Source organism: Rutilus rutilus (assembly GCF_951802725.1).
Source record: "Rutilus rutilus genome assembly, chromosome: 11".
NCBI classification, from domain to species: Eukaryota; Metazoa; Chordata; class Actinopteri; order Cypriniformes; family Leuciscidae; genus Rutilus; species Rutilus rutilus.
In genome coordinates, this window is record NC_140216.1 from 15,540,350 (window position 1) to 15,566,911 (window position 26,562).

General features: G+C 37.1%; 1 protein-coding gene across 1 annotated transcript in view; it reads left to right on the top strand.

Moving 5' to 3' along the window:
- rims2b (regulating synaptic membrane exocytosis 2b) overlaps positions 1 to 26,562 on the top strand; it is a 158,548-nt gene that overhangs the window by 81,812 nt on the left and 50,174 nt on the right. The window contains exons 9-22 of the mRNA XM_084423300.1: positions 2,404 to 2,523; positions 3,213 to 3,312; positions 4,006 to 4,129; positions 6,275 to 6,321; positions 6,427 to 6,536; positions 8,878 to 8,925; positions 17,233 to 17,363; positions 17,805 to 17,976; positions 18,257 to 18,410; positions 19,998 to 20,024; positions 21,536 to 21,604; positions 23,292 to 23,427; positions 24,196 to 24,282; positions 24,661 to 24,732. Coding sequence (XP_084279426.1) covers positions 2,404 to 2,523; positions 3,213 to 3,312; positions 4,006 to 4,129; positions 6,275 to 6,321; positions 6,427 to 6,536; positions 8,878 to 8,925; positions 17,233 to 17,363; positions 17,805 to 17,976; positions 18,257 to 18,410; positions 19,998 to 20,024; positions 21,536 to 21,604; positions 23,292 to 23,427; positions 24,196 to 24,282; positions 24,661 to 24,732 — 1,397 coding nt within the window. The remainder of the gene's footprint in view (positions 1 to 2,403; positions 2,524 to 3,212; positions 3,313 to 4,005; positions 4,130 to 6,274; positions 6,322 to 6,426; positions 6,537 to 8,877; positions 8,926 to 17,232; positions 17,364 to 17,804; positions 17,977 to 18,256; positions 18,411 to 19,997; positions 20,025 to 21,535; positions 21,605 to 23,291; positions 23,428 to 24,195; positions 24,283 to 24,660; positions 24,733 to 26,562) is intronic.

Consider the following 26,562-nt stretch of genomic DNA (forward strand, 5'->3'; position numbering starts at 1 on the left):
GTCTTAAACCAGACGCTAATTTGCGCTGCTCTTCGTAGATTGCGTTGGTCATTATGGAAATGATCCGGCTGCGTCTTTAATTTGTGCGTCGTCAGTAGATCACGCGCAGTACTTTCCACTCCCATCAGCATTTTTTGGAATTGAAATCTCACACTAATTTACCCTTTTTAGTCAATCTGGCCCTAAGTCTGAACCATATGAAATAAGCATGTACATTTGGGTTATGTCTCAAATTCTAACCATAACAAGTAATGAGAACTTTTGGTTAATGGTTTGGTTTTTATTTCTGGTGTATTGCAATTAAAAACAATAAATCCTTATTTGTCCAAAATTCCCCTCTATATATATTAAACATTAAATATCTTCTGACTGTTTCGCATTTAGACAAAGAGTTGGACAGACAATTCGCTTGTCGCTGAAAACTTTTGTAACACTCTTGTGTAATAACAACCTGTCCATGTTAGAATCTGTCTAAATTTTACTTTTACCAAGTGAGTGAAGAATTTTTGCTAAAAACGACAAATTTGTGCAAAAACTTCTAAGTTTGATTGAATGTACAGCCTTTTATGAAAAAAAAAAAACAAACAAAATATGTGGATTTCTATCCTCTTTTAAAACTTGGTCAATCTATATTGTTATTGTTTGAATTGAAAAGGGCCTGTCTGCGTCCCATACTACAAACCAAGCCAACTACAGGTTCTTTGCATTTAATTTTGTTTTTACTCAAATGGATAGATCTGCGCCATGATTATGATTGGCTGAGTCACATTCTAACATGTAAAATTTTGTGTAAACACACACCACACATTACATCAATATTACTGAACAACTCTGCTTCGCGTTGTGCCTATAGCTATGTGGGGGGTGGTGTGGCGCAATGGATAAGACACATGCCTTTGGTGTGAGAGACCCGGGTTCGAATCCACTGTGAGACACCAATGTGTCCCTGAGCAAGACACTTAACCCCTAGTTGCTCCAGAGGCGTGCGACCTCTGACATATATAGCAATTGTAAGTCGCTTTGGATAAAAGCGTCAGCTAAATGAATAAATGTAAAAAAAAATGTGTAAATGTAGCTGTTCTAAAATCACTGTAAACCAATGCTTCTTTGGACTTATTGCTTTAATATATTAATATCTGCCCTATCAGAACAGTGTTTTGATCCACCAGTTGAGAGCTGCTGATCTAGTTCAATACTGTGAGTTGCTGTCCACAGAATAGTGTGCTTGATACCTCTAACCTGTCCTGTCTATTGTGTCTGTACTTGATGAACGCACAAACCGACCCCTACAGGGTGTAAAAATATTTTGAAGACAATTACTTTCATGCTGTTAGCAAATTCCAAGATTCTGTCATCATTTACTATGCCGTTCCAGGCCTGTATGACTTTTTTTCTCTGTGAAACACAACAGAAGATGTACTGCAGGATGCTTTTATTCATAATGGCGACTGAGGCTGTCAGGCTCAAACAATGGCAAAAACATGTACTGTACCACAAAGTGGTCTATACAAATCATGTTATATTTTCCAAGTTTTCCGAAGCCATACAATAGCTTTGAGTGAGCTTTAAAATAGCTTTTTTTTTTTAAATAGCTTTAAAAAGTCTGTAAAAATATGGCCTAATGTAAATGTTAATCGCTGATTATCTTCAACCTCCTAGCAGCTTTTAAGTCTCATTCAATTCAAATGTGGTGCAAATTTTAACAGCAGTGTCAAGATACAAAAAAAATAAAAGATATTATATGTAAATTTATATCAAATGTGGCACTGTATGTCTTGATGCACCATTTGAAATGAATATTAGATTTGAGAACTGCAGAGGATGTGGGAACTCTTTCAGGCTTTTCTTTATTAGATTGGTTTATGACATGAGAGTAAGAAAATGATGACAGGATCTTCAATTTTGTGTGAATTATTTCTTTAAATATTGTAAATGTTATGGTGTTTATTGCTTTTATAAATTACTTATGACAAGATTAAAAAAAATCCTTTTAAAGTCAACATGAAATGTGTGTTCCTGTTCTTATCATCTGCACATGTTAATCCAAAGATTAAAAAAAAAGATGGATAACTCCATTCTGGTCTATAAGGCCCACTTTTGTCATGACTCGATCAATCCTCAATAAATAAAATCAAATACCATCCTACATTTTTTTTGTTGAATATCCAGTTTCATTAGTATATACGATTACAAAAGTAAAAAAGGTTGTGTGAATGTATTTCAATTTGCCTTTAAACCAATGCCTTATTTTTAAGTAACACCTTGGGATGGTTTGTGTCTTCACAGCAAGTAAGAGTTCACCCTCCTCCTCTAATTTCCCTGAGCCTGTATGTGTGTGTGTGTAATGTGCGGAGTGAATGCTTGTATAAAAACCAAAGGTGTATTATCACTTTGACCCCATAGCACCCGGTGACATGGCAACCATCCAAAGATGGAGAGCGCCTAATAGGGCGGATAGTGCTAAACAAGCGGATGAAAGATGGCACAGTGCCCAGAGACACGGGGGCATTGCTGGGCCTCAAGGTAAGAGATTCCCAAACACTGTCAGAGTTCACCTGTTAAAAGTCATGCAAATAAACCTCAATCATAGGAGAACTTCAGCAAATACTTGATCAGCTTCATACGCAATACTGCAGGTTTTACTTTACCTTAATGATTTGAACTTTGACCTTTGTTACAATATTGTGGACTGAATTTTGCTTGAGTTCTTGTATTATAAATTGGTTACTGATGACTCATTGCACTTAAAATAGTACCCATTCCCACAAAGGGCACTATTTATGCTGATATAGTGCTTGAGTTACTGAAAGTTTGACCACTCACTGTCTTTCAGCCATTATCTGGGTACATTTCTGTAAATAGGGAGCAATTTCCCCTGGACAAACTGTATTTAGTATTCATTTTGTGGGTGTGTTTGCTTTGTTGTCTGATTTGCATAGTTTCTATAGTAAATGGGGTATACAGAAAATGCATGCAAATAAGCAACTCTATCAGTTCATTCATAGTAAACTCGCCCCACAGTATTAGCACGTATGGTGTTGTAATGTTTTGATGCCTGGGGATCATCATCATTTCTCTATGGTAGAGGTCAAACTTTCTGTAGTTAAAATCCAGATAAATAATCACCTTTCAGACCCTTTGTTCTGGAAAAATTGCAATTTCATGTAAAACATATTTTAAAGAAATTTCATTGCCTTTTGTCTTTGCTGCAGGTCGTGGGAGGGAAGATGACAGAGTCTGGCAGACTTTGTGCTTTCATCACGAAGGTGAAGAGAGGAAGTCTGGCAGACACTGTCGGCCATCTACGACCAGGTGAATACTTCTGTTCAAATCACAATTAAACACATTTCTTTCAGTACTTATTATTGTACAAGCTGCTGCTTCTACAATCCTGCTGAATGTTGTGGTTCCACTGTATATATGACAAAAGAAGTTAAAAATCAAGCTTTTTTTTAAACTTAAAATGTTAGCTCACACACACACAAATGAAAAGAAAAGTAAATTCTGTCACCCTCTTAAATTACGTTGACAATATCTTCATGTAATTTAGTATATTTAAAGTTTAGGTGGAATAGACTTTCAATGGAGGGACAGAAATCTTTTTGGTTTTATGAAATACATCTTAATTTGTGCTTTGATTAAACCGCTCGCACTCGGTTCATATGGATTACTTCTACAATGTCTATATGAGTTTTATTAACATTTTAATATTTTAATTTTGGTGGAATGGACTTTCAGTGGAGGGACAGATATCTATTAACTTTATTAAAAAATATCTTCATTTGTGTTTCGATTAAACCACTCGGTTCATGTGGATTACCTTTACAATGTCTCTATAAATATTTTGAAGCGTCAAAGTTTTGGTTTCATGGTCTTCCAATGGAGGTCTCATGGTTTTAGAATGACATAAAAGTGAGTAAATGATGTAGTAAAATTAAAAGTATGTTGTTTTAAGTGGAGATAATATTGTATGTTGTGGACATCCTGTGTTGTATCCGTCCTCAGGTGATCAGGTTCTGGAGTGGAACGGGAGGGTCTTGCAGGGAGCCACATTCAAGGAAGTTTACAATATAATTCTAGAATCCAAGCCAGAGCCCCAGGTGGAGCTGGTGGTCTCACGGCCCATTGGGTGAGTTAAAGCGGGTGATGGATTATTACTCAATATGTCACTTCAGGGACACAGAGCACATTTTCTTTGACAATGGAGGCTTATGAAGAGGGATAGCCTGTGGTAGCTCAACATATGGATGCTTATATTCACATACACACACACACATGCAGAAACTTCAACATTCATGATTTGAAATGAAAGTCCTGCTTCAGGTCTGTGCTTTAGGAGAACATTTTGACATGCTTTGAAATTATTGTTTGTGTCTTTCAAAATGCTAGACATTTTTCTACCTTCAGCCATTTAAGAGTCTAGCACCAAAATTGTCAGATGCTCATGTTACCTTTGAAGAGCTGGGCAATATATCAGTGATGCATTTAAAATTATTTTGATGGCAATATACAGCAAAATGACCTACCATTGTAAATATTTGATATTTTAATGATCTTTTTATTTAGTAATTATATTTCCTAAAACACGATCAGGTAAAGATTGCTGTTTATAACTATTTTGAATCTGCTTGACAAAAATGGCTGTTTGGTTGAAATGATTGAGATCAAAACCATTTCATAGAAAATACGTACAATATACACTCACCTAAAGGATTATTAGGAACACCATACTAATACTGTGTTTGACCCCCTTTCGCCTTCAGAACTGCCTTAATTCTACGTGGCATTGATTCAACAAGGTGCTGAAAGCATTCTTTAGAAATGTTGGCCCATATTGATAGGATAGCATCTTGCAGTTGATGGAGATTTGTGGGATGCACATCCAGGGCACGAAGCTCCCGTTCCACCACATCCCAAAGATGCTCTATTGGGTTGAGATCTGGTGACTGTGGGGGCCATTTTAGTACAGTGAACTCATTGTCATGTTCAAGAAACCAATTTGAAATGATTCGAGCTTTGTGACATGGTGCATTATCCTGCTGGAAGTAGCCATCAGAGGATGGGTACATGGTGGTCATAAAGGGATGGACATGGTCAGAAACAATGCTCAGGTAGGCCGTGGCATTTAAATGATGCCCAATTGGCACTAAGGGGCCTAAAGTGTGCCAATAAAACATCCCCCACACCATTACACCACCACCACCAGCCTGCACAGTGGTAACAAGGCATGATGGATCCATGTTCTCATTCTGTTTACGCCAAATTCTGACTCTACCATCTGAACAGAAATTGAGACTCATCAGACCAGGCAACATTTTTCCAGTCTTCAACTGTCCAATTTTGGTGAGCTCGTGCAAATTGTAGCCTCTTTTTCCTATTTGTAGTGGAGATGAGTGGTACCCGGTGGGGTCTTCTGCTGTTGTAGCCCATCCACCTCAAGGTTGTGCATGTTGTGGCTGCACAAATGCTTTGCTGCATACCTCGGTTGTAACGAGTGGTTATTTCAGTCAAAGTTGCTCTTCTATCAGCTTGAATCAGTCGGCCCATTCTCCTCTGACCTCTAGCATCAACAAGGCATTTTCGCCCACAGGACTGCCGCATACTGGATGTTTTTCCCTTTTCACACCATTCTTTGTAAACCCTAGAAATGGTTGTGCGTGAAAATCCCAGTAACTGAGCAGATTGTGAAATACTCAGACCGGCCCGTCTGGCACCAACAACCATGCCACGCTCAAAATTGCTTAAATCACCTTTCTTTCCCATTCTGACATTCAGTTTGGAGTTCAGGAGATTGTCTTGACCAGGACCACACCCCTTAATGCATTGAAGCAACTGCCATGTGATTGGTTGATTAGATAATTGCATTAATGAGAAATTGAACAGGTGTTCCTAATAATCCTTTAGGTGAGTGTATATGTATATGTGTATATGTATTTATATGTATATATGTATGTATGCATGTATGTATGTATATGTATGTGTGTATATATATGTAAATGTGTATTAAAATATATATATATATATATGTGTGTGTATGTGTATGTGTATGTGTATGTGTGTGTGTGTGTGTGTGTGTGTGTGAATATATATGTAAATGTGTATTAAAATATATATATATATATATATATATATATATATATATATGTATATGTGTGTGTGTGTGTGTGTGTGTGTGTGTATTATCAAAGCTTGATATTTTTTTACCTTTCCGATTACTTTCTGACATATAGTTGGGATGCTTTCCATTAAAATGTTATTCACTCTTTCCTCGTAGAGATGTCCCTAGAATACCAGAGAGCACACATGGACAACTTGAATCAAGTAAGTTTAGTTGGTTTTGATATATTGTTTGAAACACATCAGTACTTTAGCACTTTTTTAGCAGGAGGATCAATGATCTAAGCCTTCATTCATTATTTTTTTTAGGTTCAAGTTCCTTCGAATCCCAAAAAATGGGTCCCTCTATCTCTGTCACCTCCCCCATGAGTCCTGGTATGCATCGGGACAACCCTCAGTATCTGTCTGGACAGCTCTCAGTGAGTACCAGCATCTGTTCAGATGCTCTGCACAATTGACTGATATCTAGACTTATTTTGCTTGTCTTTGGCTGCTCAACTCAGGGTTTCTCTGATGAAATGGTGCTAGCTTTGATGTTTAGCCATTATTTCAATACATCTTCAGGGCATTTGCCAGCACACACTATTCATTCACACAGATATTGGCTCAGATCAAAAGGCCAAGGAGTTATATTAGATAAGATTCTATAAAGCTTTAAAAGAGTATGTGCTGAGTTGACAAATGGACATGATTTTTTTTTATTTATTTTTTTACATCAGGAATATAGGTAATTTATACTACTGTTCAAAAGTTTGGGGTGATTTAAGTTTTTTTCTATTTTTTTTTTTTTTTTTTCAGTTTATTCAGCATGGATGCATTACATTGTCAAAAGTGGCAATATAAACATTTATAAAGTAAAGATTTCTATTTCAAATAAATGCTGTTTTCATCACAGGAATAATTACATTTTCAAATATATTCAAATAGAAAACACTTAATTTATAACTTAAATTGTAATAATATTTCACAATGTTACTGTTTTAGTAGTAGTAGTAGATTTAGTAGTAGTGTATTATAAGCATTTGGGAAAAATCATGTTTACAAAAAAAAATAAAAATCACCACTATTATCAGATTTTTTTATTTCACTGGTTAATTTGAATAGTCCTGCAGTGTGACAAATTCATTTGTAAAAATACAGATATTTCATGCGATCTCTCCTGATATGAGGTCATAAAAACTGCATGCCCAATAATTATAATACAATAAAAAAAATGCTGTTCTTTATCATTTCAACATTACATAAATACATTAACATCTAGTTCCACATAAATAGGAGATAAACTCTCCCTCTTTCTAATTTACAAGCATAAAATATATTTTTTAAATACCTGTTAATGTCATAATTAGCTAAATGTTTGAGGATTCCCAAGAGATTGTTCATTTAGAAATAGACTTTGAGTCACTCCACAGCCAGGACTCAGTAAGTGGTGACAATATTGTAATTTTATAACATTTTGAGCACCATAAATAACTAAATTACTAGTTTTTTATTTTATTTTTTAAATAGACCCTAATTAGGTTGTGCCGGTGTATTATAATTGTACTTCATTTTTCAGGTTTGTGGAATGCTAAATGCTACTAAATGCTACAAATGCTAAATTTAAATAAATAATTTTATGTTAGATCTGTTTTCTATGCTATAAAGTTAAATGAGCAAAACATAGGATATATAAAATAAATATACATCCTATAAATCTAATGACATCTTACATTTGTTAGTTTGGGGCAGGTGTATTGTGTGATTCTAGACGGTTTTGTCAGTCCAAGACAGTGTCCGTCACAGACCAGCCTGGATTCTGGAAGGAATCCCGTAATGGAAAACGTATTCTTAGTTTTCAAGCTTGTTACTCGATTGACGTAGACTCAATCAGCTCAGACACAGCGCAGGTGGATCAGGATGTTAGGTAAAGTCAATTCCTTGAAGGGGTAGCTACTGTACATTTCTCTGAAGTTTTTCAGTCTACTTTAACGATCAACCTCGGTCTTAATGGCAGTTTGAAACTCAGGGGAAGCGTATAAATAATTTACACAGTGTGCATTATCAGTGGTCCTAACTGTACGCCTGAGACGTCTGTGAGGTAAGTTTCATCCAGGTGTTAGCGCTTTCATACAGTACAGTAAATTGCTTCAGGCATGGGAAACAATTAGCAATTATTGTTCCTTTTAATTGTTTAATAGGGAAATGAGCTGTAGCAACAATTGGGAATATATTAAATATAGAGAGATTGTGTTTAAAAAGGCAATGCTAATTAACAATAATAGTAAAAGAAGTGTTTTTTTTCTTCTGTTTTTGTGCTGAAGTGTATCTGTTCTTCTATCTTGCTATGGGTTGCGATGTTGTACATTTGTTTTCTTTTTGTTTGGAATGTGGGAGATTTATCCTAAAACACACATATACTGATCATTGCTGCATGTTGTTGTTGACTGTATACATTATTGAGAAACATTATAAGGCATTTAAAGTTGAAAGGTATTCTACATAAGCTGTACATACCAACATGTGTCACTGTGGTTATATAAGCATACTTACATTGCATTATAAGAATCGTCTTTTGACACTATTCAGGACTCACACATGAGCCTAAGGTTAATTCAGCTTTAAGATTCTCGTAATGTATGAAGCAGTTTGATAAATGAATAAGAGCTGTCACTCTGTTAGGCTAAATTACTTCTCAGATGGGTTGTTTTAATTTGTGTGCCACTGTGCAGTTTTGGTTTAGTTGTATTGCTTTTGTTTTTGTTAATTTTGCTTATCCAGAGTCCATGCCTTAGTAGAAGAGCCACGCCTTTTGTCCCTAGGGTCCAGGTAACATCGTCAGACTTCTCTCTCTCTTTCTCTGCTCAGTCTTTTTTTAATCTTTTCTTTCATTTCTGGCAGTCTTTATCAATCCTTCATTACTCTCTCTGTGCGTTATTTGGAAAATGCACTGCAGGAAAACGGCAGCATTCCAAGTTTCTCCCCCTTGCTCTTTTGTTCAGTTTTTATTTCTCCCCCAAATATGTCATTGCCCTTGCAATTTATAACCACAATTCATAAGAGCTGTTTCATTATTACAGTCTGATTTTTGCTTAATTAATTGAAAGGCCATCTTGCTGAGGCTTGAAATATTCTGCATGAATTACATACTTGTTTTAATAGTTTAAAGAGACATTTGTTTTACCCTATTTTTAAATGTGGCATGATTTTGTAATTAGTGTAGGTTACTAAATTAAGTCTCTTTAAATTTTAAACTGTTTTTTTTTTTACAGACATTTTTCATTCTTTGTCATTTAACATGGAACTTATTATTTGTATGAATATTGCTAGTTACATTTTTAGTACAATAAAATAAAATCAATGCCAAAGAGGCCCAGTTTGTATCAGTACTATCAAATATTATGTTCTGTGTTATAATGAAAAGATACACTATGCTAATTGCCACACTTTCAAGATAATATTGCATTTTCCAATGTAGAACATTTTTCTAAACTTCATAGATAAATAAACAAATTGTACCAAATGACTACTGTTTAGGCAAACCCATATGAAATGCTTTCGTCTGTGGAACAATAAAGAAGTAGTTTAAACCTGGCATGTTATGCACACAAGACATCATTGACAAAAAAAACAAACCAAAAAAACAAACCAAAAAACAACAACTGCAGTGACATCTTAATGTGCCAAGTATTTAAAAAAACAAACATTGATTTGTGTTTCACAGAGAAAAAAATAATAAGACATGTTTGGAACAATATGAGGGAGAGTAAATGATGAATATTAATTTTTTGAGTGAACTAATTCTTTAATAGCACTTGCTAATGATTTCTCATTTAACTGTAATAACTCCAATAGTTGTTGCTGTAGTTTTCGAAAAATTTGATATATTGATGTTAGATTTTCAGACTATTGTTTCCCGATTGGGGTTGGATCAAAAACAAATTCAATGTCTGGAATCGGATACTTTAGGTCAAGGATACTTGTTAAAAAAATTAAATAAAAATTTTGATTCCACTTATCGATTCCTGTGATTCGAAACCATTCAAGAGCAAGAAAACGCGAAATAAAACTCATTTCGGCACTTGCGTGCTGGACACATCCAGAGCGCGTGCACAGAATTTCACCTCTCATATAGTGCATGAATACTAAATTGAGTTCTCTTTCACGTCTTCTTGCGCTTGAACTGACGAATACACACAAAATGTTGTCAAAATATCGGGCCCTATCTTACACCTAGCGCAATGCAGCACCAAGCATGACACAAGTGTTTTTTGCTAGTTTCATTCCGACGCAGTTATCATTTTCATGTCCTGCACCACGTTGTTTAAATAGCAAATGCATTTGCGCCCATTTGTGCGCCCACGGGCGTGCTGGTCTGAAAACGAGGTGTGTTCTGGCGCATTGTTGGCACGTTTCTATTTTGAGGCAACAGAAATAGACTTATTTTTATATTTTTGTTATTTAATGAGTGCGTTAGTAATGTGTGCCTATAGGCAGGTCCACTACGCACGTCCACTCTGCTTATTAAACACACAGCAGCACACAAACACGCCAAATATTTAAAATAAAAGGATTACAATGTAAAAGATTATTATTGTGTACATAAAGATATGGTGGAATCTGGTGTGTCCCGTAGATGGTCTGCTTGCGCACTTTTACCTCGCACATGAGCAGATCCGTTTGCGCTCTGGAGACGCGTTCGGTCTTTCCACTATCAAATTCCGTCATGTAAATAGCGAATCTGCCATGGCACGAGCACAACTGGCATTTAAAGGGAATGGGGGATGAGACTCTTGATTGGTTTAACGCACGTAAATCCCAAAACACACCCATTACTCATTAAGAGAATAGGACAACCCTTTTAGACAATTTTTCCCGTCGTTAAACTAGCAAAAGTGGATTTGGACACGCCCTAAGTGAATTTGCGCCCTGCGCTTTAGACCATGTGCTTAGATCGTTAAAATAGGGCCCATCATCTTAAACAAACACAGTCAGTTATGTCTTAAGTGAACGTAAACAGTTGAGAAAGAAAACACATGTGTAAAAGTATATTGGATCTGTGCATTAAGTCGTAAAGTCGTAAAGTGACAGCCTAATAAACCTGCTGCTGTCTGTCATTACTGTTAATCAATGAAAGAAAAAGAAAATCACCCACTGATCTTGACTGAATAACTTTTGTCATGCAGAATAAGGCATTACTATGTGCTTTATAAGTACTAATAAACAGCCAATATCCTAGTAATATGCAAGCTAATAGGCAACTAGTTCAAAGTGAGAACTGAACCCTAAAATAAAGTGTTACCTTTCTTTCATGGCATTCAGAATGTTTTGCAAAGACACAGAAACAGAATAAATATGTTTGATATCTTAAGTTTTTTTTTTGTTTTTTTTACCATATTGGAATCAAAACTGGGAATCAATAAGAATCGGAATCGATAAGCAGAATTAGAATCGGAATTGCTAAAATTCAAACAGTACCCAACCCTATTCCTGATGCATTCAACTAATAAAAACACAGACCTCGATACATCTGTGTAAGAATCAAATGGTACAATTTGTTTGGACTGGAGCCTCCCCCTGCTGTTTTTTTGCAATGGAAGCTACCTGGATTGCCCTAGTCTGCATTGAGCACTTTCTGTTGCTTTGCTGCATGCATTAGTAATGGAGTATGTTTTAGAATAGTAAGTTCTTTCTAAAGATGCATTATAGTGTTTCTTTTAGCTCTAGTGATCTGAAAGGGCAAATGCTTGGAAGTGAGATAATTAAGCTACTATCAATAATTGAGAAGTGTTCATAGAGGACCAAAGTACTCAAAACTGTATAATTAAATGTTTCATTTGTCATTCGGGAAGTAAACCTATTGTTATTAAACGTGACAAAATATTTTTTTTCTATGTAAAAAACAAAAAGGTAATTACATTACAGATTTTTTTTTACAATTGGATATATGAAATATTACAAACAAACTGGATCATTTCATTATTTGATTTAAAGGTAGGGTAGGCAATTTTCGGAGTGGCTAGCAATAGCAAGTTGGCTTTGAAAGCATGAGATCCCACCCTCCCTTCAGAGTGCTCTCCAAAGCCACGCTTCCTTCAAAACACATGAACGCACACAGCTGAGTCTTCAAAGCGTCACGAGACGAGAAACGGTGTTAAACTACCTCATATCTCAACGCACATAGCATTACAATACTGTAATAATGAGCATAAACAACTTAAAGAGCACTGACCTGTACCACCTGACTGCGGCAGATTCATTTAGTTGTTGATAGTGTTGTCATTGAAACGCATAAATGGACCGAATGCAATGATTGAACGAACCTTTTGTGGTCCTATGCCTTCTACAAACGATATATATATATATATATATATATATATACATTTAGAGCACTTAACGTAGTGATTGCTATCAGGATGTGGAGACTTTCAACCAGCATAACAAAAAAATTATAATTCTGGAACAAATTGCCTACACTGCCTTTAATAAATAAATAAGCACATTTTTATCTCATTATACTGATTAACACTGATTTAATTATGTCTAAATAAATGAATACATGTAACTTTTGCTTTAATTGTTTATTCAAGTAAGGACATTTAAGTTTAGATTTATTTAACTGCTAATTCATTTATTTCAAGGTAAATTAATAATTTTTGGCTAGATGAATCTGATTATTTAATGATTTATTTATTCATATTGTTGTCCGCCATGTTTCAGAACCTTCCAGTTTTTGCCCTTCTTGGTTTTTAGGATAATTTACTATATAGTATGCATGTTTGAGAATGAATATTTAGTTTATTTCATTCCCAGATAGATGCAACTGAGACTTTCAAAGCTGCTTCATTTAAATTCTAGTTTGGGTTGAAATTAGATAATCACACAAAGTAAAAAAAAAAAAAAAAAAAATGTTTTATGTTAACATTTCCGTTGCTTAGTCTCTTGTGTGGTATCTTATTTGACTTGGATTGCTGGGCTTTGAAAGTGTCTGTCAGTTTTAGAATAAATGTGACAAATTGTCACTACATTTGAGTCATCTGATTGGACGAGACTTGTGGTAGACACGCCCTCATCCCCTGGCCAGCCAATGAGGGATGGAATATTCCACAACCCAGACTAGCACACAAACAACTGTTCAAATCCTCTCACATGTAGCCTAACATGCAATATTTCAGAAATCATAGACAAGTAGTTCCCCTCTAATATTTTGGGTTAAATGCAGTTTAATATCTATTGATGTGTAGTGATGTTAATATCTATCCAAAAACTCGCCCCTCAGTTTGTAAAAGAAAAGTAAAAACACATTTACATTAAAGGTGTCCTTCAGATATTCTTTCATGAATTAGCTGTATTGGGCAAGTGTGAAAACATGAGTGAATGAGTAAACCATTTCTAAAAAAAAAATTTTTGTAATGTAAATTGTCATCATGAATGTAGACCATTGTGTAAAACTCACTGGGTTTACCTGTGTCTGGTCTTGTCGTTAGAGTTTGTTACTAACCTTGTCTGTGAAACATTATAAGACAGTTTATCACACTAGTCTCATGTTACATCACGGGAGGAGAACATGGCTGTTCATTCAAAGCAGCAGTTTTATTATATTTAATTATAGTATTTATACTATAATAATACATAAATAATAATATATATACGCGTCGTGACGTAGCGTGTGATGGCGCACCACGGAAGCAACAAAGGTAAGCCAGCACACAACAGCCTCAGCTTCTGATAGGCTGAAGCAAGCCGCTCTCAAACATTCAGGAGGTGTGGCAAAGGGACGCAGACTGTAGAATTTCATAAATGTGTTCACAGACTTCTTGGAAGGAAACCCCTGATAATAGAGCTTTCGAAGATGTAACACTCCTCATAGAGTGTACCCTGATCAAAGGAGGTTAAGGCACTGGGGACCCCTTCTTGGGAGACCCAAAGCACTCGACTTGGCCACGCCTGTACCATGGCATCCAGCCCCAGTGGAGCTGCGTTGCCTGAGGGATAGAAATATAGTCCCGAAACGCATCTCTTATGTCTGTGTGGCAAGTATTCGGTGAGTTCCGGCTCATTTTTATGAAATGTGTCACAAAGAATTTCCCAGAGACTGAGGCCGTTTTCACACCTGAAAGTCTGCACCAAGGTCCGAACCAAAGGTCATGTTTTGATACATTGTATACATTTGGGTAGTTTTGGTTTAGATTCACATTGCAATTATGCGAGCGCACTAAAGATCTTTACATGACATACTTGCGTCCTGTCGTCATCACCTATATGGGCTGCATCTTGACATTGATTGGTTTTGTGGTTTGCGTCTGATGTCAGCGTGTTGTCAATTCGGCGGGTAACTTTGACAAGAATGAATGAACAGACGCATATCGTTGCCACTATACTTTTATTATTATGGCATTACTCCCTGCAGCACCAACTATACTCGAGGCTAGTTCAAATTCGCCAATGAACGTCCTTGTTGTGCGAACATTTTATCGTCGCCGGCAGGACGCAGGACAAATGTGTGTGTGTGTGTGCACGGGCGAATCAGCTGGAAGAAACGCTGTGGGCAGGACTGACAGATCTGCACATAAATATTCTTCTTCAGTTGTTTAGGCTACACGGGAACCACCGGAACTTCCTGTAAATGGTCTGAAAGTCAGAACCATACAGAAAATGCTTTCATACTAGAAACGAACCAAACCTTTGTTCAGTTTGATCCGGACCGAGACTACCTCTTTTCGTCAGACCAAATTTCATCCGTGGTCCGGGGGAGGTTTCACACCTGTAATTTTGATTTGGACCAAACTGAAAAGTCCGAAAATCCGGACCAAACAAGGTAGGTGTGAATGGGCCCTGAGACGACAGAAAGCATACGCTGTTTTTTTTTTTAAATCCAGCAGGACCTTTCCTCAGAGGGTTAACTCCACTATCTCTGGGAAAACCCCTTGGTTCTGAGCCACCACTTCAGGGGTCTCATGTACAGCAGGCCAAAATATATTACATTGGACGCAGCTGCCATGAGCCCCAGCAATTTTTTAATGTTTTACAGTAATAGCTTGGCCAAGATTGATCCTGGTTACTGTCATCATGATATACTCGATACGAGTGGGAGACAAACGTGCCCGCATCGTAGTGGAATCCCAAACTACCCAGAGAAAGGTAATTTTCTGAAGGGGAGATAACACGCTCTTCTTGTAATTGAGCCTCAGCCCCAAGCGCCTTATGAGGGCAAGAACAACATCTTGATGTCAAACCGCCATCTGTCGGGACTGGACTAAAATCAACCAGTCGTCTATATAAATGAGCACACAAATGCCCTGGAGTCTCAGAGGAGCCAGTGCTGCATCCACATACTTCGTGAAGGTGCGAGGGGATAGAGCTAGGCAAATGGAAGAAAACTATACTGGAATGCTTTGCCCCTGAACCTCAGGAAGGAATGTTGAGGAAGGATGTATATATGGAAGTATGCATCATTTAGCTCTATCATGACAAACCAGTCCTAGGACTTGATTACCCCCCACGGGACTAAGAGCAGTGAGGGATGAACCTCTTAAACATTGCAGATTGACGTTTCACCTCCTGAAACCTTTCAACGACTGAACTTACAGCATTGCCGAAGAGGCCAGAAGGTGGCAGCGGGGCATCAAGGAGGAATTTTCTATCCCTCTCCTTGATGCGCAAGAGGTTCAACCACAAATGCCTCTCCGTTGCCACCGATGCTGCCATGGAGCCCATAATGTTGGAATACACATTTGCTGATGGGCTCGATAAGCAGGAAGAGAACAACTTCTTCCATCTCAATAACTCAACATGGCGATTGTGAAAGAACGGTAAGCCCCGGCGCTGAGGTTGTGCTTTGCTTAACAGAAAGCGTTTATCTGCTTCTATCAAACTAAGTTCTGTAGAAACTAAATGGAAAAGCAAGCTACCACGCACAAGTCACAACCTCAACCAGTTCCTCATAAGTGGGGGAAGAGGCAAATCCTCAATCTCCCCCGCCTCAATGCTGAGAGCTTCCAATTCCTCAGAACTGAAGAACTCAAGCATCGAGCACTTGCTCGGGGTGGAAGAAGCTGCAGAGCAGGCTTCCGTATCCCAAATGTGAGGGCTGGAACCTGCAGATGATGGAAGAGAAAGGGCCGAAGCTGTCTCCACCTCTTCTGCAAGCTCCATTTGTGAATACCATGATTTTAAGATGCCGCACTGCCTCGGCAGACGCTGGTCCCGAACCGCGAGGAGATGGGAGAGGAACATCCTGAGCGGCAGCTGCTCACAGTGAGTACAGGCAGCCTCGAGAGCTGCCCATGCATGCTCTGCTCCCAGGCAGAGAACACAAAACTTAACTTGTGTGTGTCCCCTCCCGTGATGTATCTGGGTCAGGGAGGTACACACTTTTTGTAGTTTTCTTACTCGCCATAATTTCGTTCTTTTGTCAGGATAAACAACACCAAATAGGACATAGAACTTTACATGACAGTCTCTCACACACAGATCACTTGCTGAAGAACAGAAGCTGATGCTATTGTGTGCCAGCTTACCTTTGTAGCTTCCGTGGTGCACCGTCACACTCTACATCACACCGCAATGCCAATCAGGATTGGACTAGTAGTTTCACACATGCTTCAGATGCTGTCACGCTGGAGTAGTTCTCCAAAGTGTTGTCATTCAACGCAGCCCAAATTCCCTCAAAAGGGAAAGGGTTTTAAGCGCTTTTAATTTAGATTTAAGACGGTGTCTTTCCCCATAGTACGTGCAATACAGTATGTTTACTGTAAACAAAAGTTTTTACAAACTGAGATGCAAGTCAAAAAAAGATTCTGTGATAATGAAGCTGTATTCAACCTGGAATATTGAGTGCATCAAAAAGTCAGCCCCCAGAAACATTGTGGTATCAAACTATGTGGTTCAGTGTTTAGAAATAGTTTTAATTTCGTTGTTTTTTTTTGTTTTGTTTTTTTGTGTGTGTGGTGAATTTAGTTGATCATCAAAGTTGATCTTGAGAGGTAGTTAGCTTGATTTAGTTGGTGTGTGCTGGTGCTGTACCTGCTCTGGGAAAGTTCTGCCAAGCATGTGACGCTTCTGCAGGGCTGCCCTGGAACCTCTGGGGTAAGCTTTTGTTACATACCACCTAAGAGAGCCCGTGTCTTCCTGCAGGTCAAGCTATGGTACGATAAAGTGGGACATCAACTCATTGTCACTATCCTGGGCGCCAAAGACCTCCCTTCACGAGAAGACGGGCGGCCTAGGAATCCCTACGTCAAAATCTACTTCCTCCCCGACAGAAGGTACCTACACTTCAGAGTTCAGCTTTTGTCCTTCAAAAGAACTTTGAATTTGGATTTTTTATTATAATCTCCAATGATAACCTTTGTAAACAATACTTACACTGCTGTTCAAAAGTTTGTGGTGAGGTGGTGCGTTTTTAAAATGTTTTTGAAAGAATTCTGTAATGCTCACCAAGGCAGCATTTATTTGATCGAAAATACTTTAAAACAGTGATATTGTGAAATATTATAAAAAAAAATTATAGAACTATTTTCAATTAAAATATATTTTATGACAAAGCTGAATTTTCGAAATATTCCACAAACACAGACTGACAACTACTGAAAAAAACGATATATATATATATATATATATATATATATATATATATATATGTTAAAACCCCTCAAGTTTAAGTCATATTAGCAGCAGTAAAGTATGAGCTCACCTGTTCTTCTCAGCGATAAAAGTAAGAGGAGAACGAAAACAGTGAAGAAATCTCTGGAACCCAAGTGGAACCAGACGTTCATGTACTCGCCAGTGCACAGGCGAGAGTTCAGGGAACGTATGCTGGAGATCACGCTATGGGACCAGGCCAGAGTCCGAGAGGAAGAAAGCGAGTTCCTGGGAGAGGTGAGAGAGGAACACCTTCCCACTGTCTCTATAATGCCACGTTCGTAGTAATAAAATATTTCACACTGTTTACTCGGTATGATGCAAGAAAACTGTTGTGGCAGAAATATCAGACATGAATAGAAGTTTTAGTTTAAAATCAATTTAAAAAAAAGTATTTTGTGACTTTCTTGGCAAAGTTTAGACTTTAAATATTGCACAATTGTGCAGTTTAAACTCAAAACATCATAAGTCATCATAAATGGCTCTGTATTTCATACCTGTGTGTTTGTGTGTGTAGATTCTGATAGAGCTGGAGACAGCGCTGTTGGATGATCAGCCTCATTGGTATAAGCTCCAAACACATGACGTGTCCTCTATGCCGCTGCCTAACCCCTCACCCTACATGCAGAGACGTCTCCTACATGGAGAGAGCCCAACGCGCAGGTTACAGAGTATGTACACACATCTACTGTTACAATAAACACAAACATACTCAATTAAAACTGCTTATAGGGTAACTAAACCCCTGGTCAGAGCCTGACTCCACCCACTGGCAATATTTGAAAAATGCTAGAAAAGTGGGCAGACCCCAGCGGAGATAGAGGGGACGAACCGAGGGCAGGGCTGAGCGGGGGGGGCGTGCACCTGAGACCTGCTGTCAGACTCTAAAATGGAGAGTGACTCACAGGGTCGCAAGACGACGTAAAGTACATGCATCTGATGAGATTTATCGAGTTGTCAATGTCAATAGCGCAGGCATATTCATATTTTGCCGCTATGTGAAAAAATCCAGCAAAATGCGCCGGCGCATTTGTCGACCCCAGAGGATTAACTTAAATTGTGATCAAAATATATATGATCACTCACATCAAGACGCCGCTGCGGTGGTGGAGTCCATGCAGGAGGAGCAGCGTTTGGCACTGCGTCGCTTTTCAGCGCGAGCCGTGTGGAGAAGCCCATTTCCACCTCTATTTCGTTGGAGAAGCAATCCCGCGTAAAATGCAGATTGCACACTTGAGTTCTAGGCGGGAACTCACGGTCTTCCAGGCCAAGTGCATGCAACCACTGGCGTCTAATTTCCAAGTCTGCTGGAAAGCTATGCAGTCCAGCAGTGCTGTTGCAACCAGCAACACTACACCTACGTACCCTCCTGACCACTGTACTAAATACAGATAAATGTACGCTAGCTCGTACCAAGGGCATGGTGAGCTGGAACCTGCTTACATCACGTAGTACCGCTTAAGTCACGTAGTACCGCAAACATCCAATAGGAAAATTCATCTGCAGTAGCCACCGTTCAACCTAAAGAGGGCAGCACTCAGCCGTTTTTACACCATATATTATAGAATTAAAAACGGTTATACCCAAATGCCAAAAAAATTACTTGAATCAATGAACAGCACTAATAAAGCCCCATTCTTACAGATCATTAACTAAAAAAAGTTGGTTTAGGGTTTAGTTACCCTTTAATAATAGTAAACTAAAGTCTTCACAGTACAATTGAATGTGATCTCAATCTGATTTTGCCCGCACAGTGTGAACAGCAAAAGATTTTGAATCACATATTTAAATCCAGTCAGGGCCACTTTCAGATGTGTAAATCGACTTCTGTGAACAGTCCTGTCAGAATTCATTTTATGTCAATCATTCATCATATCATTTTGTTTCATTTACCAGTTGTTTAAATCATAAAATAAAATTTGAATTGCACTGTATAACATATAGACATGTGAAAAAATACACACTACCGTTCAAAAGTTTGCAATCTCGTATGCTTAGCAAGTCTGCATTTATTTGATCAAACAATAATATTGTGAAATATTATTACAATTTAAAAGAACTGTTTTCTATGTTTATATATTTGCTTATTATTGCTGGGGAAACTATGATGCATTTTTCTTTAAAATTGTATGTGTAGAAAGTTCAAAAGAACATTTTATGTATGTTTGTTTTTGTTTTTGTTGATGTGTTTTCTTGTTTTCATGTTTTGTTTCCTTCAAAAAAATATTACTATCTATCCACCACTGACACATTTCCAGTCAAGAGCCCGTATTTATACAACTCAGGTAACTTTGACCTGCTTGCTCCAGTTAGCATGTGATTGGCCAGCAATGTGATTACTATCCTTTACACTGTCCAAAGTGTGATCTCCCCTCAATTCCGCCTCATACTCTTCAGAAACCCCCACTATTCCACACAGCTTGCATGGAGTTAATGCTCATCGCTGCTGCTACATGCCACCAATCCTCATTTTAAAGCTTATATCCCTTTTTAGGCCTGATCTTCACCATTAAAAAAAAAAAAAAAATCAGCCCAGTTAATAGCTGTTCCTGAGCAGATCTATTTATGGACTGCTAACGCTTTTCCCAGTCTCTCACAAACCTTTCTGTGGTTGATGTTTGCTGTGTTTCACTATTTTTTTTATTTCAAAACTAAATGATAGCAAACCTCACTCTGCTTCACACTTGGTTCTTGTATTATTTGGGTCTGAACCAAAGTATGTTTCTGTTATCAATGTGAGTTTCATCGTGAGCTGCAGATGTTTTTTTTAATGAGAAAGCGTCAGCTTAAACTAAATTTAACTGGCATGGATATATTGTAAGAGATACAAAGAGCCTCTTGCCTAAAGTTATTTCATTAGAAACAAATGCATTTTGTTGTACATGCAAATTATACATCATCAATATAGTGACTTACTTTCACAAACTAGTCCAGGTTGCTTTCACATAAGCTGTGCCTTAGCATGGAAAAAAGTTTTTCACTTCAAATATTCTCAGGTCATTCTCAATATATTATTCAAATTTAAATTATTTAATGGACTTCAGCTAAAAGGGACTAATATCGAACAGTTTTTCTAATAACGAATGTTAACAAATGTTATTAAATACTGTAACAAATGTAATACTCGTTAGTTAATGCTTTTCGAAGTTATAACTACAAATGGACCAATATAAGCTTTTCTAAATGTTTTTAGGTTGAATAATATCCAATATAAAAATATCGGGTCTTTTCTTTAGGTCAAACTATACATTCTTAAAAGCTTTCAGAAGTAAAAAGCATTTTTTCATGCCTAGAAAGCCTAAAAATGTAATTAAAATGTAAAAGTGAAGGATTTGCTTTATTGAAAGCTATTTTTGTGAAACGAACAAAAGAAAAAATGTTAGGCAAAACTGTATATATTTATAATATCAGCCATCATATCAGCCACATACAAAAAAAACTAAATAATAATTTTATTATAAAATATTAAAAAATACAAGTTATGTTTAGTTCACAATATAATAACTAATTATAAAAATTATTCATTTAGAATTAATTAGAAATGTTAAAGGTTTTTAAAATTATTTTAAAATATGTTAATATCATAATTTCAATATTGGTGCATCTCTGATCACATGATGCTAGTTTAGTATGTGTTTGCTCTGCTGTGACCCTAGCTAGATTACTTAACCTCACGTGAACCGTCCTGTGGATTACAACAGACGGTCACGTTAAGAGGGTCTTTTCTTCATTATGTCCCTCGTGATCTGTTCCTCCACCCTTCTTCTCTCTCTCTCTCTCTCTCTCTCTCTCTCAGGATCACAGAGAATCAGTGACAGTGAGTTCTCTGATTACGACTGTGAAGATGGGATTGGTGTTATCTCAGGTACAGCGAAGTCACCTTTCTCTGCTTTAGTACCACACTGTACTTAGAAAACTGAAGACTTGAGTGTCCTTGAAAACATTTTTTTCAGTACTTTTCAATTAAATTCAGTGCTCTTTTATATATCAAATTCATTTATAAACTTATAAGCCTTGTTCAGACTGTCAGTCCAAAAATTGGAATTAGATCATATTTAGCAAGTGTGAATTCTAAAAGTCACATGAAATCCGATTTTTACAAATCCGTTTCAAGCTACATTCGTATATGGTTTGAAATCCTATTCAAATATAATTTCTGGAAATCCATTTCAGTCTGACCATTCTGATTTCTGATTTCTGATATGTCTCTTTCTCACTCCACGTAAAACGTAAACACGTCAGACGTCGTTGCAGAAACAAGATTGCGTTGTGTTGTCAGTGTGCTGGTCACGCAGAAAATAATATAATAGAGACATCTCTGTGTTGTCCAGTGATGATGTGTATTTACTTTTTCTACTGTACGGCAGAGACGGCAGCATGGAATAAAGCTGTTCATAAAAGCATCCGTTTCTGTCGCTGCTTCATTAGTCCAGCGCTGCAGTCAGATACACATTGTCTTATTCTAAGACAGCATTGCAAACCCCCTCCATGTTGTTTTTGGTGTAGTCTTACCAACTCAACATCATTGCCATGGAAACCAACACAGATGGAAATGTGTGGAAAATGAAAAAGAGCCACAGCGCACACAAATCAGACCTGAACAGGTGCGATACACAGTGTGGACAGTCAGTCATTTAGATCAGATTCCAATCGAATACACAAATAATCCGATTTAGACTGACAGTGTGAACGTAGTCTTATAAAAGTCTCTTATGCTCACCAAGGCTGCATACATTTTATTTAAAATAGAGTAAAAACAGTAAGATTGTGAAATATTTTTACAATTTAATTTTTTTTTTTTTTTTTTTAAATCAGCAAAGCTGAATTTTCAGCATCGTAACGGCACCCTTCAGTGTCACATGATCCTTCAGAAATCATTCTATTTAATTTTCTGCTTAAGAAACTTTTCTTAATATTATCAATGTTGAAAACAGTTATTTGATGAATTCTTTGATGAAAAGAAAGTTCAAAAGAGCATAATTTATTTTAAATAGACATTTTTGTAACATTATATATGACTTTACTGTCACTTTTGATCAATTTAAAGCATTCTTGCTGAACAAAAGTATGATTATTATTATTATTATTTTTAAATCTTACTGACCGTTTGAACACACGACCTGATCTGATCTAAATAAATGAAACTCCAGAGGGATTTCTGTTGTCTCTGGAATGATCTTTTTGATGTCTGATTGCACGTGGGCTACCCAAGCCTTTGTGTGCGTTTCACACATGCTAATCAACAAATCAAATTAAAGGATATTGTCAGAGAGAAGATTACTGTGAACTTTAGTCTCTCCCAACTCAGCACAAAGAAAATCCTCACCGTCATTTCACTCTGACGTTGTGACAGGACTCTTAACGGTTGTGTTCACTTCATGTTCATAAAGTGTCATTGTGTAGTAGACAAAATGCAGTTCCCCAAAAAAATATTTGGACACCCAAAAATATCTGAATGCCATTGTATTAGATAATACTAATTATAATGCTCCTTTATTTCACTGAATGTTCAGTTGATTAGCTAAATGTCTGTTGTGTTGTGTTTGCCTCAGATTACCGGCACAATGGCAGGGATTTCCAGAGCTCCACTCTGTCTGTACCTGAGCAGGTGATGTCATCCAATCACTGTTCACGATCAGACATGATCCGCACACGTTCACGCTCACCCAGCGTTCCTCCCCCACAAAGGTAATCTACAACAGAAAAACACAAATGAGTGATTTATGTGTAAACGTAAGTAAACGTAAAAATAAATTGTATATTGTTAATAATATTTCAAGATGAACACTTACTGGACTTAGGTGTACTTGATTATGCATACATAATTTATCTTTAAAAAACATCATGCTAAAACGTGAGCATCAATTATGATACATCAGGGAACACAATTATGATACATCAGGGAACTTTTGAGGAATGTTTATGTTCATCTCTCAATCATCATTGGATTTCATTGCATTATATGTTTTTCCCCCCAATATAAAAACTTTGATCATAAAAATAAGCATTTAGATTTCATCTTACTAAGACATATTATTAGGAGTTATAGAATAACAACTGATATTTATATGCAATTTATGTACGTAGTCGTCTGCACTGTTATAAAGATCCTATTATTTTACATTACAAGAATTTCACCTTATAATATTAATATTAGCAACTGCACCAAATTACATATTTTTATTCATCTGAATAAATGTATCATTCATTTTATAAATGTATCTGAATAAATATATTGTCCTGTATCATATGATATGAGCCATACAATCCTGATGAGACAAAACATAAAACACATATGAAAACTTTTTTAAAGAACAATATTTTGTCTAAAGGTTCAATAAACGGTTCTATTTAAAGTCTATTTACAGAATAGTAAAATAACGCATTAAATATGGCACTTCTGTTCCTGGTGCTCATTGTCAAAGCAGGGCTCTCCTTTTCTCTCCCCTCCTTCAGTCGAAGTTTAGACCATGGTGTGAGAGGAGCACCCTCGCTTTATGGCCCCCGAAAACACCTGTCTGAAGACAGATACTCACCAGACAGGTATGTCTCACATAACACGCTAGAGAGCGCTTGTGTTTATTGTGCCCTTAAAAGTTCTTTGTGTCTTAGATTGCTTTTTTTCTGATAGAGGGAACACAAATGGGAATGTTGCCTTATACCTTCATCTTTTCAGTTAACGTGATTATGGAAATTCAGTGTGACAAATATGATGTGCCAGCAGCACAGAGAGAACCGTAGGAAGGTTTAGTTCATTTTGAGAAAGCAGGGAAAAAAATCTGTTCCTTCTCCTTTCTCTTTGACATCACACTTTTTTTTTTATCCGTCAATCTCTGCCTCTCTCGCTTTTATATTTCCATCGCTCCATATTCAATAGCTCCATTCAGCCATATTTCTGTTCTTTGCTCCCTGTGGTTGCAGCCAGTATCTTACCCTCCCTCCTCGAACCAGACACAGACAGCCAACCATCGACCCCGTTATCCAGGACCCCAGGTATTCTGTTACCCCAGAGCAGCATTACGCGCCCTTGCTCACCTCCCCCTTCTGTCCAATCACAGCATTCCTCTCACTTTCACCCACCCACTTACCCCCTGCTGCTAGCTGATTGACAGGTGACAGCTTGCCCACACATGGCACTGTATAAGAAACATGAGGCTGTTCTTTCACTTTAATCAAGTCATTTAATCATAATAAGTATGTAATTAATTCACTCATGCATTATAGATCTCATCTTCGGATGATAGAGTCATGTTTTTACATGAGAAAACATTGAGCACCTCTCTTTTACTAATACTGTCACATTCTTACTACCTTAAAGGAATGTTCAGGTTTCAATACAAGGAAAGACCTACATAGATAAACATAATTACTTACAGAAAAGTTAACAGTTTGCTGGCTTCACATGATCATGACATGGCAAAATCTCATGTTAACACTTATATTGTAATATTATATGGTTTAACACTTATGCTGTATACTTAAAATAAAATAAAAATGTCATGTCTGTTTATTTACCATTGTAAATGTATTACTGTAAATGTGATTTTTGTTTGTTTTGTGTTCAAACTGAGGGACGAAATACACTACTGTTCAACAGTTTGGGGTTGGTAAGATTTCTTAATGTTTTTTTAAAAAAGTGTCTAATGCTCACCAAGGCTGCATTTATTTGATTGAAAATACAATGAAAACAGTAATATTGTGAAATACTATTACCTTTTAAGATAACTCTTTTTCTATTTGAATATGTTGAAAATTGTAATTTATTCCTGTGATGGCAAAGCAAAAGAAATATTTTATAACAATCTTTACTCTCACTTTTTTTATAGAAATGTAATGCATTCTTGCTGCATAAACGTATACATTTATTGACCCCAAGCTTTTGTACAACAGTGTCATATTCTCTGGTCAAATCTTGTATTAAAACCTTTGGGGATTCACTATGAATGAATTGTGCCCGAATCATTTTTCACAAGTCAGGCAACAATATTCTGTGCTGAAAGCGATTTGCACATTATAGTTCTGTTCTTTCGGGGCAGTTCTGAGTACTATAATATGGAGGATGAAGCAAACAAACATTTTCACTATAATTGTACGGCATATCTGCACCACAGAGGTCCAGACACCCAGTGGACTCTTGAAATTTTGCAATGCTTCTACACGGATGAATGCTTGGTAATCAAATCCCAATAATCGCTCATTTCCATCAATTGATCATCTGACATTAAAAAAATGTAAACAAACATCTCTATTAAGTGATTCAGTTTACCGCCTACCTTCCATGGCCATAATAGTGTGATGGAAAGCCTAAAGAATACTTCAGTTTTGACGTAAACGCTTAGCGTATGCATACTTTCGAACACACAGCCTTTCAAAGTATACTACAAAGATCGACTCGTGTGCACTAGAAAGTTTCATCTTTGTTCAATTTCTGTGCTGTTTCTCTACAGTCATCTACAGATGACTATATTTATGCAATGCGTAGGGTACACATACCCTAGCCTACACGTAAAACCCAAAATATACTTTAGCCAATCAAATACAGTTTTGGAAATAAAGTGCAGTCTATAATGCGCCTTGAAAGGCTAATGTCTTTTGGTATTTTTGACACGCATAAAAAGGCACACACTGTTTAGTGAATTCACCCCAGGATTCCTTCAAAAAGAACAGTGTAGTGTTGTGCATTTGCTAGTACTTGACTTGAGGTTTCTTGATTTCTGCTTTTGTGCTTTGGGTGATCTCCACCTGTTCCTTCTTTCAGAGTGGAGGTGGCAAAAAAAGGTGTCCCACTCTCTTACCTCCCAGATAATCCCTACTTGCCCCACC